Source organism: Cucumis melo, chromosome 1, assembly GCF_025177605.1.
Source record: "Cucumis melo cultivar AY chromosome 1, USDA_Cmelo_AY_1.0, whole genome shotgun sequence".
Classification (NCBI taxonomy): Eukaryota; Viridiplantae; Streptophyta; class Magnoliopsida; order Cucurbitales; family Cucurbitaceae; genus Cucumis; species Cucumis melo.
The window spans coordinates 10,608,194-10,623,416 of NC_066857.1; the positions used below are offsets into that span (position 1 = coordinate 10,608,194).

General features: G+C 35.5%; 3 protein-coding genes across 3 annotated transcripts; 1 reads left to right on the top strand and 2 right to left on the bottom strand.

The window, feature by feature from the left end:
- Nucleotides 1-330: 330 nt before the first annotated feature.
- On the bottom strand, nucleotides 331-3,076 carry LOC103501266 (heterogeneous nuclear ribonucleoprotein 1). The gene is made up of 6 exons (XM_008464800.3): nucleotides 2,874-3,076; nucleotides 2,705-2,745; nucleotides 2,288-2,451; nucleotides 1,963-2,062; nucleotides 1,545-1,714; nucleotides 331-1,268 (listed from the first exon to the last, which is right to left on the bottom strand). Exons 1-6 carry the CDS (start codon nucleotides 2,927-2,929, stop codon nucleotides 756-758), a joined length of 1,044 nt encoding a protein of 347 aa, XP_008463022.1. The 5' UTR covers nucleotides 2,930-3,076; the 3' UTR covers nucleotides 331-755.
- Nucleotides 3,077-8,970: 5,894 nt separating this feature from the next.
- On the top strand, nucleotides 8,971-10,842 carry LOC103501262 (pentatricopeptide repeat-containing protein At5g66520-like). Its single transcript, XM_008464797.3, has one exon. It carries the CDS (start codon nucleotides 8,971-8,973, stop codon nucleotides 10,840-10,842), a length of 1,872 nt encoding a protein of 623 aa, XP_008463019.1.
- A 6-nt stretch (nucleotides 10,843-10,848) lies between these two features.
- LOC103501265 (oligopeptide transporter 1) lies at nucleotides 10,849-14,749 on the bottom strand. The gene is made up of 8 exons (XM_008464798.3): nucleotides 14,323-14,749; nucleotides 14,046-14,155; nucleotides 13,456-13,901; nucleotides 13,217-13,314; nucleotides 12,514-13,086; nucleotides 12,126-12,393; nucleotides 11,855-12,037; nucleotides 10,849-11,751 (listed from the first exon to the last, which is right to left on the bottom strand). Exons 2-8 carry the CDS (start codon nucleotides 14,125-14,127, stop codon nucleotides 11,131-11,133), a joined length of 2,271 nt encoding a protein of 756 aa, XP_008463020.1. The 5' UTR covers nucleotides 14,128-14,155; nucleotides 14,323-14,749; the 3' UTR covers nucleotides 10,849-11,130.
- Nucleotides 14,750-15,223: the final 474 nt, after the last annotated feature.

Consider the following 15,223-nt stretch of genomic DNA (forward strand, 5'->3'; position numbering starts at 1 on the left):
CCCACCAGATCAGCTTCATCAGTTGAGTCAATAGGAGCATATTCAACTTCACTCAAAAACATGTTCAACTTCCAGTTTTTCAAATTTATATTTCTCAGACAGACAGCCTTAATCATTAGTGTGTATGAGAGAGAGAGGGGAATCACTATGCAATATCTTTCTAATAAAATATACGTCCCCTTCCGATGGGAGCTTCTCTAAGCTAGCAGGATCAATAAATCAATACAAGTAATATTCCTCATCCTAGATTTCCAGGGAGATTTCTTTTTTCTTTTTCTACAAGCAGTCTATCATCAACAAACTAAAATAAGAGCAGAAGACTAGGCCATATTTATAGAACAGAATAAATCTATCTAGATATCAAACTAACGTGAGTCGTGAGGAATAAACACAACCAAGAAAAAGTATATGCTAAAACCTACACCACAGCAGACAGCACACTACATTTAAATTGTACTAGATCAGGACAGCCATATTAGGCACAAACTAGCTTGCAGTAGTCTACATAATAGTATCTAAAACCATACAATGAAATGTCTAATACACTCTCTTCCAGCCTTTCAAACGCTTCTTTGGGACCTCTAGTATTTGTGAGAAGCGCCTATCAATGGGCCACAAAACTAAAGGAACCTGTGTTTGAAGACTATGGCAAATCTTAGCAAGACAGCAATGGAGAAAAGACGGTACTGACTAATGTGTTTGAAGTCTCTTTTCTAGCTTCAAAGGGGATAGACGGTACTGACTACGCAATGATTCTACCTTGCATAAGGATGGTATCGACTACTCCCACTATAGCCTCCCCTTCCATACAAACCACCTGCTCCACCATAACTAGCACCAGGACCAGAGTCGTAACCTCCACCATAACCTGAACTTCCATAGCTCCCATATCCATCAACCCCTCGTCCATATCCTCCTAAGCCACTCGTGCCATATCCCCCACCAAACCCACCACTGTAAGGTCCAAAGCGACTAGAATAACCAAGGGATGAGTCACCTCGGTAGCCACCTAAGCTATTGCCTCCAAACCCTCCATAACCACCACCAAAATCACCACCACTACCATAACCATAGCCACTTCCAATCCTACCACCAATACCACCAGGATTCCTAAAGGGGCCAGGTCCAAAGCCTGCATCAAAGTCCCCATAAGAACCACCATATCCACCAAAGCCATCATTGAATGAACGAGCCCTAGAGTTGCTACCATAAGCAGGAGCAGGTAGTGGGTTTGAGGATTTCTTGGGTTCAGCTTTCTTGATCTCCACCTACAACAAAGTAACTTAGTCAACCTAAATCTTCTGCAATTTAACTATTTTGATAGCCCTTCCCTTAGGAAATCTATACCTGTAATAACCTCCACCTAAAATTAGTAGCAAAAAGAAGTAACTAATGGCATAATGCTTAAAAAATACATTCGCATAGAGTGAAGGTTGAAAATAGTCCGCTATTATTAAAACCGGAGAATAGAATGGTGCAAAATCTCTGGGAAACAGGATTCTGTTTACACTTTGCTCACTTGCAGTCCATTTATATATGCTCACCTGGGTACCAGACATATCTATCATATTTCCTTTGGACAAAATTTCATCTACAACTTCTTCCTCCTCAAAAACTATAAACCCAAAGCCCCGCGAGCGGTTCGTCTCATGATCACGAATAATCTGGTGTTCCACAATTTTCCCATACTTGGAAAAGAAATGTTTGAATTCATCTACAAGCAAGAAATACAATAGATAGATTAAACAGAAAACATATAAACTACAGCAATGAATAAGTTTTGAAAAGAAAGTGTAAAATCATCTAAAGGCAGGACGTGTTGTACTAAACAGATTATAACACATAACACAAAAACTAAAGCTAATGAGAAGAACATATAAACAGTGGCTGAAACATATATTGGTACCACAAACTTTTTATTAAAAATAAAAAGGCTGCGACATAAAACTCAAATAACCCTACCTTCAGTAACCGTTGATGGAATCCCACCAACAAATATTTTCTTTGTCTTAAAATCCTTTGATTGACCTTGTCCTTTAGGAATGGTCCTCTTAATTTCAACCTAATTTCATTCAAAGTAAGTCTCAGAAAAAAGAAAGCAAAACAAATAACCAAGAAAGAAGAGAGGGTATCAAAGAAAAAATATTAACCATCCAACAGAACTGAAAAGAAACTCATTAGAAACCTCATAAGACCATGAGAGACCAGAAAGTAACGCCATTGAACCAATTTAGCAGAATAAAATATTCTATTAGCCAGTAAAATCATAATAAATTGGATCACGCACTTGTTTCCCATTGATAACGTGTGTATCTTCGATAACCTTGTCAACCACAGAAGGATCAGCATAAGTGATAAACCCAAAACCTCTAGGTTGTCCTGTGTACCGATCTTTCATGATCACTGAGTCTGTAATCTCTCCGTAATTCCCAAAATGCTTGTTGAATTGAGCTGGATTTTCCAGAAACAAAATAGAAAGAATGTCAGCTGCAGTCGGATCTAAGCTAACATTGCACTTGATCAATTTACATATTTAGCAAAATCAAATATTCATTTAATTATCGATCCTCTTCCAAAGATCTAGTTGAAGTATAAACAACTAAACCACAAAATAAAAGTTCATAAACTATCTGTACAAAAAAAAATACCTATCAAGGAAAAAAAACCATTTTCTGCAGAATTAAACATAGGAACAAAAACTCACTGTAAGTTGTATCTTTCGCCAAGCCTCCAATGAAAATCTTCCTGGGAAAATAAAAGTAGCAAAAGATTGAGAACAAAAAAATCAAGATCTCAGGAAAATTGAGACAAAGAAGTCGTTAAGCAGGCCTAAAAGGGGGAAGAAGCAAATTGAGAAAGAAAAAGACACAAACCCGGGGCTAGCACCGTCACCGGTGTGAGGGTTTTCGCTCTTCGATTTGGATGCCATCAGAGATATGGGAAGTGGGTGAATTCCTGCGTTGCCGACGAAGATCGGTAAAAAGGGTAGAAACGAAGAAGAAAAATGGTTGATTTTAGGGTTTTGAGAAGATTTCCGAATCGGAACTTGCCACTGCCTGAGAGGATAACGATTTTAAATGTCTTTCAGAGAGAAATAGCCCAATTTTATATGTGGATCGGACCAATACTTGGGCTGGTCAATTTGGGCATCCTATCATTAAGCCCAAAACTTCGTAATACAATGAGAGCTTGCGAATAATCAGAACCAAACGATGAAAAGTTTAGACAGGAGACATACTTATTTCCACATTTTTAATGACTATTTTAATCTTCCCGTTAGTTATAAATAATAGTGGTCTTTTCGAAAATATTAAAAAGCGGTAAAATATATATATATAGAACAATTCTAAAAACGAAAAAAACCTAAAGGTCTATTGTGTAAAATACCAAAAATATCCCGTCAACTATGCCGTCAATAACACGCGTGTAATATATTTGCGATTGTTTAGGTTTAGTTATTGTTTGATACGCAATTGTTTAGATATGGCTACAATTTATACGCGTATAAATCAATTGTTTAGATATGACTACAATTGTTTAGATATGGTTCAATATATACGTGATCGTTTAGATATGACTATAATTTATACGCGATCGTTTAGATATGACTACAATTTATCTTTTCAATTTATCGTTTAATTTTGTTATACGGTCGTTTAGATTTGCAAACCCAAATCTAAATGATTTTTTTTTTAATTTGGTGCACGATTTTTGGTTTAGATTTATTTACACGATCATTTACATTTGGCTACTCCAATCCAAATAATTTTTTTTCAAGATTTTTTTATACACAATCTTTTATTTTCATTTGGTTACTTCAATCTAAATGATTTTTTTTAAGATTCTTTATACACAATCTTTTATTTTTTTTACACGATCGTTTACATTTAACTACTCCAAAGTAAATCATTTTTTTGTCAATGTCTTATACACAGTCATTTAGATTTGGTTACCCAAATGTAAACGCGTAAAAAAAGAAAGAAAAGAAGAAAAGCGATGGAAAGAAATTGAAGCGAAAAAAAATGAAGAGGAAAAGAAGAAAATTGATGGAGAGATTAAACGACATAGATAAAGAATTGAAAAATAAGAAACATGATGGAAAGAAATCACAAAAAAGAAAAAGAAAGACGAAATGGCAAAGAAGACGGAGAAGACGAAATAATAGGAGAAAGACGAATCGCGAGAAAGAAAAGAAATATGGAAGGGTAAACCTGAAATATTTAAAAAATGGCTAACATGATAGGTCTTGTTACACCAGGCATAATAGTTTACAGTTTTGTTAGATTTAAGTAAGTTTCCCTAAATAATATAATATTTTTGGAATGATATAATAATATATACCATAATTAATTTATAGCACATTTGCTATTAATCTTAAAACTTATTTATTATAATTATTTCATTTCATTTTTCTTATTGTATATCATTTATTAGATATGAAATTTAATTATGGTATATATTTTAGTCAAATTTGATAATAATATATTAAATATTTTCCACAAAAGTAACGTATTTGTCTTAATTGCACATTGAACAAAGGTTTTCTATCTACGATCATTTACTTCCAGTATCTTTCACCCTTTTACTGTCCACTTTTCATTGTCTTTCACCCGATTTTCGTATGATTTATATCTCATCGATCAATATTTATTTCTCCGATCATCTCCTATCCAGCATCTTTCACCATTTTTTCGTCCATTTATTCGATGAGTGCATATTTCGGTTTATTAATCCGTTCAAGTTTTTGATAAAAAAAATCTACTGTGAACTTTTCGACCATCTCCTTCAACTATTAGTTTTCTTTATTGAATTGTGAAATATAGTATATAGTATATAATGAACTTCTTTTCTCTTTCTTATTTAAATATTAGTGTGCGATTAATGATCTTTTTTTTTTTTTTAAATATAGTATATAATGAACTTCTTGTTCCTTTTTGAGTATATACAATTGCATTATTAAAATGATTTTATGTTGTTTTCATTATGTACACTTTCATATTTATAATAATACATAAGCATTGACACATACATTTCTTATATTTCTTTTATTTCTTATCATGTGTGGTCAATTTTGCAATATATTTTTATTATATACTAGTGCATATTTAAAATATTGCTATTATATGACTATTATATACTCATGCATATTTGCAATAACATGTAAACAGTGACTCATATATTTTTATTATTTTTTGTCAGGTATATCCAATATTGCAATATATTATATGATGGTTTTTCCAATGATTCTGACAACTACATTAGTTATAATGTTTTCAAAATATTAGTGAATGAACATGTCTTTTCAAGAATTGTACAATAGTCTTCTATCCAAGTTAGGTAGTTATATTGATATGGATAATGTTGATATATTCCTCCGACTAAGTCCTATCGAATGTCTTAAGAAGGACTTGCCTATTACCAATGATAATGATGTTAAATGGGTTTATCACATCATAAGATCTAATGTGGAGCAATACATTGCTCTCATTGTTCATTCTTTTGGTCGTTTTGCTATTACTTTGGGTTCTTCATCTTTAATTTCATTTCAATCAGACATCTATATAGACGAGGGTCCTTTTTTTTTAAAAAAAAATATTGATATATCTAAGACATTTTCCACTTTTGATATAAAAATCCATAACATATTTTCAATGAAGGCTTTATTGAAACAATCCCAAACCATTACCATTAGAGATAACTTTCAATACATTACAGTTAAATCAAACAAGGAAGTTTTGATTTTGTAGTGTGTATTTGAAGATTGTTTATGGTCAGTATGTGTTTCATATTGTTTCCATGGAGATAGATCTTTATGGGTTGCTACTAGGTTTGCTGGTGAATATACATGTTCTGTAGATGTTCATATAACAGATCACAGACAAGCTACTTTTTCTATTATCAATGACCTAATTAAAAAGACAATAAGTATAGTTGGTTCGGAGTTGAGCATTCCTAAAGATATAGTCCACTATATTCGTTCTGAGCACGATTTCAACATTAGTTACCAAAAAGTTTGGCGTGGACGCGAAGCGACATTAGATGAAGTTAAAGGATCTCCTGAGAATTCATATAAGATGTTACCAGCATTTGGTTACATGTTGAATGTCAACAACTTAGGTATATCTGTAATATACACCCCTATATATGAAATAATGAATACTACGTCCCGCATTTTTACATTATTCCTGGTATTAATATATCGATTTTTCATCTCCACAGGTTCTGTCTTAAATACAAAGTTGATACTGAAGGTAGATTTCTATACTTTCTTTATGGCATTATCTGGTTTAATTTCCAGTTGGCAACATTGTTGTCATGTTATTTTATATTAATGGAACAAATCTATAAAACAAGTACGATGGTACTCTTTTAACTGCTTTAACACCTGATGCTAATGATCAGATATTTCCTTTAGCTTTTTGTGTTGTTGATTCTGAGAATGATACACATGGACATGGTTTTGCAACCAATTGAAGAGAATAGTAGGTGGAAGGAATGATGCTATCATAGTATCTGACAAGCATAAAAGTATATGCAAAGTCATAAAGGTATTTTCCAATGTTTTACATTGCATGTGCATGGTTCATTTACTAAGGAACCTAAAGTTGAAGTTGTAATGTCCCAAATTAAGGTAATTTAATTTTAATTATCTTAAGTGTAATTTTGAAAAATTTGGGTGTAATTTTCTTTCAATTGTTGGAATATTTAATTTGTAGAGATTGAAATTTATTAGATATTTTGGAAAATATCTAATTGTTTAAAGTTGGAACTTTGATTAAAGTTGTTTGTTTTAAGAGATTTGTATTTGGGAGAAATTTGATTGATTATATATGATTATATAGTTAATCGAATTATAAAGATAAAATAATTATATTATGAAGATAATGTAATTATTTAAGGTTATATATTATTTTTGGAAAGAAAAAGGGTGGTTTGATTGGAGAGGGAGGGAAATTTAAGTTTAAAAGGAAAATGTTCACTAACGTTCATGTTATTTAAGTCGGGAGTGGTCTACCTTAGCTTGATGCAATAACCACAACATCAAGATATATGAACTTCATCAACGTAGAGAATACTACATCGAGGGAACATCTGTCTCCCGATGTTCTTTTCTTCGACGTTGGTTTATGCGTTGGGAGAATTCCGAATTCTTGTAGTGGATAGAGATTTATAAATTTGTTTCAATATTATACAGCAAATAAATCTCAGATTCGGTTAGGATCTAACACATTATCCAAGTTTAAAAAATACACTGTGTTCCAAAATCCAGTGGCCTTACAAATGTCTGATTCATTTTAATTTAAAATATAGTGTACGTGAAAATCATAATATACCACAGAATCAGGGGCTCAACGACAAAGTAGGAATAAAAAATGCGCACGTTAGAGAGTTTGCTACAAAACTTATTAATTCAGTTTTTTGCTATAATTTCAATCGGCTCCCCAAATTTTGCCATTGCATCCAATTACTCAAAATTCAACCCAACCCAACCTGAAATAAAAACTAACCAAATCCAACCCTTACAATTTGGATTGGATAGTTTAGGTTGTTCGGGTTGTTGGTTTATTTGATCACCTCTAATAAAGCAATGTAGGGAAAAATGAAATTCAAACTAAAATAATATGCATTTCAAATACAAACAATTATATTATAATCTATATTCTTTTAATATGGACCGCATGCACAAACTACTGTAACCCATATTAGTTTGCACCTCAAACACACACTATAATAACCATATATTGTAATAACCAAACACAACCCCTTAGTACTTAGTTTTGATTTCAATTCAGCCACTAAGTTTCAAAATGCTACAATTTTACATTTGAAATATGAAGTTTGCTTTAATTTTGTCTCTAAATTTCAAGTTTTACATAACTATCTTGGATTAGAAAAAGGAGATATAGTCATAAATAATTAAGAGGTCAAAATTAATCTACTACAAGTTACCTCAAACCACCCGTTTGAAAATCAAATAAAAAGACATAATATATAGGGCTTTTTAAAAAATATAACAAACTGGCAAAATTTTTACACGGTATAGAACAATTTTGAAAACGGAAAAAATCCCACAAGACCACAACAGAAAATACTAAAAATGCCCCAGTTAACATGTGATTAATTGGCCATACACATGTGTGTAATTCTTCTTCTAAACGATCATGATACTCGCTTGTGTAGAAAATGATACACGATCGTGTAAGTAATATCAACATGATTATGTAATTCCTTTCAACGATGGAAAAAATGCTTTAAATCTAAATGATCATGTTGACCACGCTAAATGATCGGGTTGACTATGGTACATGATCGTTTACATCCACACAATCGTGTAGTTCTTTTTAAACTATGAAAAAAAAAGCTTTTAAATCTAAATGATCGTGTTGACCATGCTAAACAGTCATGTTGACAAGGTATACGATCAAGTTGACAAGGTAAGTGGTCATTTAGATTATATCCACACGATCGTGTAGTTTTTTTAAATGATGGGAAAAAGACTTCAAATTTTGTTGACCATGCTAAACGATGGTATTAACTTGTTAAGTGGTCGTTTATATCATATCAAAGTGATATCTAAACGATCTTGACATTCTTAAAATTGAGTTGAAAGAAAGAAAAAAAAAAGACAAATAAAAATAGAAGAAAGAAAATCGGGAAGAGAGGCCGAAAAAATCTGAAAGGGAAGTCGAAAAAATATGAAAGATAGGATGAATAAATTGTAAAAAGAGAAGTGACAAATATCGGCAACATAAGAGACAAATATGAAATTTATGAAAAAATTTTATTCACTTCTTGTTTTTTTTATTTTGTTGCCGAGGCCATTAATGTTTTGGTTTTTTGGTGTTTTGTTTTATATATATATATATGTGTTAAAAGTCTCCCCTCCCCATCTTCGTCTCAAAATTTAAGTCTCACTTGGATGATATTAAAGAAAACAAATGCTTCTCGTCTGTATCCAATCAAAAGGAAATGATTTGTTCTCTATCTCTACTTCACGTATCCCCTCTTCACCACAGACCCTCTCCCACTCCAAATCCCTCGACCCATCTTCTTCACAACTTCACCTCCCCGTTTGAGCTGAAGCAAGTGCATGCCCATCTCCTCAAAACCAACTCTCCCCTATCTTCTCTCCCTCTTTCACGTGTTGCTTCTGTTTGTGCTTTCAATTCCAGTTTCTCTTACGCCAAGCTGATCTTCGAGCTTGTGGACGCATCCGAGGTCACCCACTGGAACACTTGTTTGAGGTCTTTTGCTGAGGGAGATTCCCCTGCTGATGCCATTTCACTTTTTTATCGGTTGCGTGAGTTTGATATTTGCCCAGATAATTACACTTGTTCCTTTGTTCTCAAAGCTTGTTCTAGGTTGTTGGATATTAGGAATGGTAAGATTGTTCATGGGTATGTTGAGAAACTTGGTTTGCAATCGAATATGTTTTTGCAGAACATGATTGTTCATTTGTATGCATCGTGTGGCGAAATTGGAGTTGCCCGTAAGGTGTTTGATAAAATGCCACAAAGGGATGTGATAACGTGGAATATTATGATTGCCCGATTGGTTAAAATGGGTGATGCTGAGGGGGCTTACAAGTTGTTTGCTGAAATGCCCGAAAGGAATGTAAGGTCGTGGACTTCAATGATCGGTGGGTATGCTCAATGTGGGAAATCTAAGGAGGCTATCGATCTATTTTTGGAGATGGAAGACGCTGGTTTGTTGCCCAATGAAGTAACGGTGGTGGCTGTTCTTGTAGCTTGTGCTGATATGGGTAACTTGGTTTTGGGGAGGCGAATACATGATTTCTCTAACCGAAGTGGCTATGAGAAAAATATTCGTGTTTGTAACACTCTGATTGATATGTATGTGAAATGTGGGTGCTTGGAGGATGCTTGTAGGATCTTCGACAACATGGAAGAACGTACAATTGTTTCCTGGTCGGCTATGATTGCAGGACTTGCGGCACACGGACAGGCCGGTGATGCTCTTGCACTGTTCAATAAAATGATAAACACAGGCGTGAAACCCAATGCAGTGACTTTCATTGGTATCTTGCATGCCTGCAGCCATATGGGAATGGTAGAGAAAGGTCGTAAATATTTTGCTAGCATGACTAGAGATTATGGGATAGTTCCTAGGATTGAACATTATGGATGTATGGTTGATCTTTTTAGCCGCGCAGGGCTGCTGCAAGAGGCTCATGAATTCATCATGAACATGCCTATTGCACCTAATGGTGTTGTTTGGGGAGCCCTCCTTGGTGGTTGCAAAGTTCACAAAAACATAAAATTAGCGGAAGAAGCCACCCGTCACCTCTCCAAATTGGATCCGCTAAATGATGGATACTATGTGGTTTTATCAAACATCTATGCAGAAGCAGGGAGATGGGAGGATGTAGCACGGGTGAGGAAGTTGATGAGAGATAGAGGGGTAAAAAAGACACCTGGCTGGAGTTCGATCATGGTGGAAGGAGTTGTTCACAATTTTGTTGCAGGGGATGATACCCATCCTCAAACTGAGGAAATATCCCAGACATGGGAGAAGTTGCTTCAGCGAATGAAGCTTAAAGGATATGTGCCCAACACCTCAGTTGTGTTGCTTGACATGGAAGAGGACCAAAAAGAGAAGTTTCTCTATCAGCATAGCGAGAAGTTAGCAGTAGTCTTTGGATTAATCAAAACAACACCTGGCACTGTTATTAGGATCATGAAGAATCTACGTGTCTGTGAGGATTGCCATGCTGCTTTGAAGATCATATCAGTTGTCAGTACTAGAGAGATAGTTGTTCGTGATAGAAACCGATTCCATTGTTTCAAAAATGGTTATTGTTCTTGTGGTGATTACTGGTAGTTGTAATTCATACAAATGCTTATTTGTTTATTTGAGAAACTGATAATTTTGATTCATCAGATACAATATTTGGTATGAATTATCCCCATTTAAGTTCTATCAAGCTTGAGCAAGATAGCAGGAAATTTGGAAGATAATATTGCAACTGAAAGAAAATGCCTAGACCTGTTTGAAGTTCGATTAATGAACTAATGGATCACAACATTATCACTAGATTCTACCAATGTGCTATCAACATTTTATAGTAGAAGACTATAGACAACCCCAGCTTCTATTTCAGAGAGAACCTCAATGGACGGGGCACCCTTTGACCACTATTCCGGGTGCAGTAGGACAGGTGGCCAATGGACAACGGTCTGTGCTGCTGAGTCCCCACCATTCTGGACCTATTATATTCTTTGATTGAAGGGTGAAATATATGAGAACTCCCATGAAAGCAACCCCAGCATCCAAAGCAGCTGACAAGATATAATTATGCCTTGCCCACCATCCCTTGTACTTCCTGTAGATATAGAAATTAAAGAAAATCCCTACAACACCCCACATCAGATAGTTTACTGACCTAGCTGGTGGAATGCCCAAACCAGCTCCAAATATAATGGGTACATTTATAAGTCTAATCCACTTTTGGTTGGGGAACTGCCGAGAAAGCCACCATACAGGGACTGGGGCAAGTAAGCCAACAAGGAAGAACCAGTTCATCTCTGGGTAAACACCCAACTTTCCAAACATTCTGAGTGGCCCGACAACTCCCCATATGATGGATGCATTGTAGAAAACGTCATCACCAGGGCATGTCCATGGACTTCCTTCTGGTAGCAAGGCTGGATCACAGATGTGGTCGACAGTTGTAAGAAGCCACCATGCTGTGCCAAAGTAGACACTTGAAGCTACTACTGTTCCAACTAACTGAAAAGCCAAGTTGATGGACGAAAGAACATTAGTTTAAGCCAAGTTGACTATGAATTGGAATAAATATCTTTTGAAGAAAAATAAAATAAAATAAAACTACCTGAACAAGGAACATTGATCTTGGGGGAATCTTCATATAGTGACCTAATTTGAAGTCACTAACAAACGTAAGAGCCTGTGACATACTGATATAGCCGTATGTCTTGAAGGTCACATTAGCTAGTGGCTTCCCGGGATACATGTACCCAATTATCAACTCCGTAATCACATTAAGCCCTGGTTGCTGCACATTGTTGTTAAGCAAGATCATTAAGAAGTGAAATGACTGTGATTCTTCAATCTCAGTACTGATAATATTTTCCTGAACATACCCAATTTGTTGTTGCTTGAATGATCCCAATGGGTAATGTGAAGAACAGGGCAATCCCACAAGCTAGTAAAATTCCCCACCAGGGAAGTTGGAGTTGTTTGTCAAAACCTTCACAAGCATACAAGGCCAGAGCCACCATTATAATTAGTACAGTGTAAAACCACCACTGAGGAACTTCCTTGTAATTCTTCTTCATCAGTCTAGTGTGCACATCTCCCAGCTGATCCCCAACTGCACTTGTTGTCCTTCTCCACATTTGCCAGATTGTTCTGATAACATTTTCCAAAGAAGAAGATTGAAATAATGTCCAAAAGGCTGAAAATGAGACAAGGAATGACTTTGGTAAAATACAGTTGTAGAATAAAAATGTTGGTGTTTGTGGAGCTTACTTTCCGTGGAAAAGAGCAACATGTGAGATAGTTGCGGCCAATGTGGCAAAACTCAACCCATAAGTAAAAGCAAAGAAGGCACTGAGGTAGAGTTTGCTATAACCATCATAGTTTGCTTGATCTATGTCAAATGTCTTGGCATTAAGAATTCGAGAAATATTGTAGGTTTTACCAGTGAAGTCAAAAGTGTGGGCTGAAATCATGGGAAATCGCTTAGCGTCATAAAAATTTGACCAGTAGACAATGGGGTTTATTACGTAGACGACCATGAAAAACCCAATCAAGACATTGACGATGGCAAAAGCAGGTGTAGCCAGAGGGCTTCCCAGAAAGCCAGCAACAGTTGACCAGTCAATCCCAAATGAGCCAATGCCAAGGCCGCGAAGGCCAGAACCAATCTGTTGGGCAGTAATGGAGTTTCTCCATATCAAACAAACAAATGAGATGCAGGATATTGAGGGGAAGAGGTAGCTTGGGACGAGGTAGTAAGCAAAACTTGATATGAAAACCATGAAGAAGAATTGTAGCCTTGTATGGCCTCCTCTTGGTCTCTTGTCTTTCTCATGCAATGCCCTGAACAATTTCCAGATATTTGAGATGAGGTAAGGTTCATATTGTTGACAATGTTTTCTTTCATAACTAAAACACTTGATTCAGATTTACCAATCAAAACTGTCTAAGATTCAGTTCTGGGAGAAAGTACCTGAATAGAGAGACCTGAACTAGGTTTGCAGGCCACCACATATATGGGGAGTCAACTAGGTATCTTCTGAACAACCCAGCCCATCCATATCCTAGCATCTGCTCATCAGCAATCACTCAGAAAAATATACTAGAACTGTACCAACTAAAACGTGAAAATGTTATGGGACAAACACAATCAGACTGAAGCAATCCAAAAAGAGGCTTAGTGTGAGCCGAATGAAGTAAATTAGAGGAGACCTGAGTGGTTTGGGACAACAACATGGCTGCCAGAGGATGGAGATTTCTGTGATAAAACGCCTTAACAATCGTGACTATATTCAAAGCATAGACACTATTCGATCCAGAATTGGCGAAAATGGTAATCAGGACATGTTCTTTGAGAGTAAACGGCCCTGGATTCAACGAAAACGACCATTTGGTGAGTGGAACTCGAAAAGAGGTAGATGGAATTGTTGCAGCCATCAATTTTCCCAGAGGAAGAACAAGAATCTGTGCAGAGACTGAAGAAACATAAAGCTGATTCTGGCGAAAACCAAAAAATTGGTTTACAAAAGCCAAAAGACAGCAAGATGTAAGCCCAAGAATCCATGTTCTGAATGTTAAGGCTGGCTCTGAAGGGTCATCAGTTGGTGGGACTGTGAGCCTCACTTCCTCAATTGGACTATCATTCTCCTCCTCCTCCCCTGCATTGCCAAATTTCACAAATCTTATTCTGAACAGACATCATCCTTCGTGGGAAAAGGTTGTTAACCCAGTTTCTTTTTCATCTTCAAAAGGTTGAAAATGCTGATAAAAGTTCCATTGTAGAAGAAGAAAGAAATTCTCACGAGTTTTTTGGAAGTTGGATTCAAGAGTTTCCTCTGATAGGTTGAATTGAGGGGTCCCATCCCCATCTTTAGCTTTTATCATCTTCTCCTTCCCCTTCTCCTTCTCCTTCCTGCAGTAAAAGTATATTCTATAAGAAAGAACCACAAAAGTTTATAGAAAAATGTACGTTATTTTCTGATTCTCTGGTATCTCTTCTAGTAATAATGCTTGTTTTCTCCTTTTTTTTTTCTTTAATACATATATGTATAAATAAGAAAAAGACATTCTAGGACTCACAGAAATACGATGAAAAGAGCAAAAGATGCTGTTCTTTCTTTTGCAGAAGGGGGTTTTTAATGCACCTCCTAAAGCAAGCAATTCAGAATCCTAAGAAGGCCATAAAATTTTCAAAGAAAAAGGTATTCTGAGACCCTATATTTTACAAGATCATTTATAAAAAAAACGCAACCATTTGGTGAAAGCATTAAATGAGTTTTTAGAGGCTTTTTTATTCTATAGTATTGAATGAGGACGGATTTATTAGGCACATGGGGGGGGGGGGGGGGGGGGGGGTGGCGGATTGCTTTTTACAGGCCCCAACTGCACAATCTTCTGGTTTTGATATTGTCACATTTGAAAGCACCTTAAAAAGAGGGCCTTCTGAGGCCAAACTAGAGTATAGATAAGGACAAGTATTTTGAACTCGAGAAGATGGTGATGGCCATAGTGGTTGAGCTGTAGACTTTTTAATGTTTCAAATCACTACAAATACTCACCGTTTCGGCTTCCAACCAAAGGCTGAAGTTGTGGTCCACTTGCTTTTTTCTTCTCTTGTTTAATTTGTAGATTCATTTGATTCAATTTGAAGTTTGGCCATATGTTTAGGAAAGTTATTTTTATCTTTTTTTTTTCTCAATAGTGGTAATAAGAAGGTTTGGAAGGACATGATTTATTTATTTATTTTTTATTTAATTTTTGGGAATCTGCTAGAAGGCTGCTATGTGTGGATGGTTTGAAAATTTGAAACTTTAGGAAAAAGGTAGTGCTATCGTTTAGATTTATTATTGATTTGAGCAATATCTGGAGTGGGAAATGATTTAATCAATGTGTTTGTTTGGATAAGAGAGAGGGAGAGAAGGATATTGAGAGATTTACAAGTAGAAATTAAAGCTTTAACTAAAATTTTTTAAGTCTAAAC

Excerpts from the sequence above, each read along its gene's own strand:
- LOC103501262 (XM_008464797.3), top strand. The coding sequence starts at position 8,971 with ATGATTTGTTCTCTATCTCTACTTCACGTATCCCCTCTTCACCACAGA.
- LOC103501266 (XM_008464800.3), bottom strand. The coding sequence starts at position 2,929 with ATGGCATCCAAATCGAAGAGCGAAAACCCTCACACCGGTGACGGTGCT. Across the intron at positions 2,452-2,704 it reads GGCGAAAGATACAACTTACA|CTCAATTCAACAAGCATTTT; the intron begins GTGAGTTTTTGT and ends TGGAAAATCCAG. Across the intron at positions 2,063-2,287 it reads ACGTTATCAATGGGAAACAA|GTTGAAATTAAGAGGACCAT; the intron begins GTGCGTGATCCA and ends GAATGAAATTAG.
- LOC103501265 (XM_008464798.3), bottom strand. The coding sequence starts at position 14,127 with ATGATAAAAGCTAAAGATGGGGATGGGACCCCTCAATTCAACCTATCA. Across the intron at positions 13,902-14,045 it reads ATCCAACTTCCAAAAAACTC|GGGAGGAGGAGGAGAATGAT; the intron begins GTGAGAATTTCT and ends TTGGCAATGCAG. Across the intron at positions 11,752-11,854 it reads GATCAATGTTCCTTGTTCAG|TTAGTTGGAACAGTAGTAGC; the intron begins GTAGTTTTATTT and ends TTGGCTTTTCAG.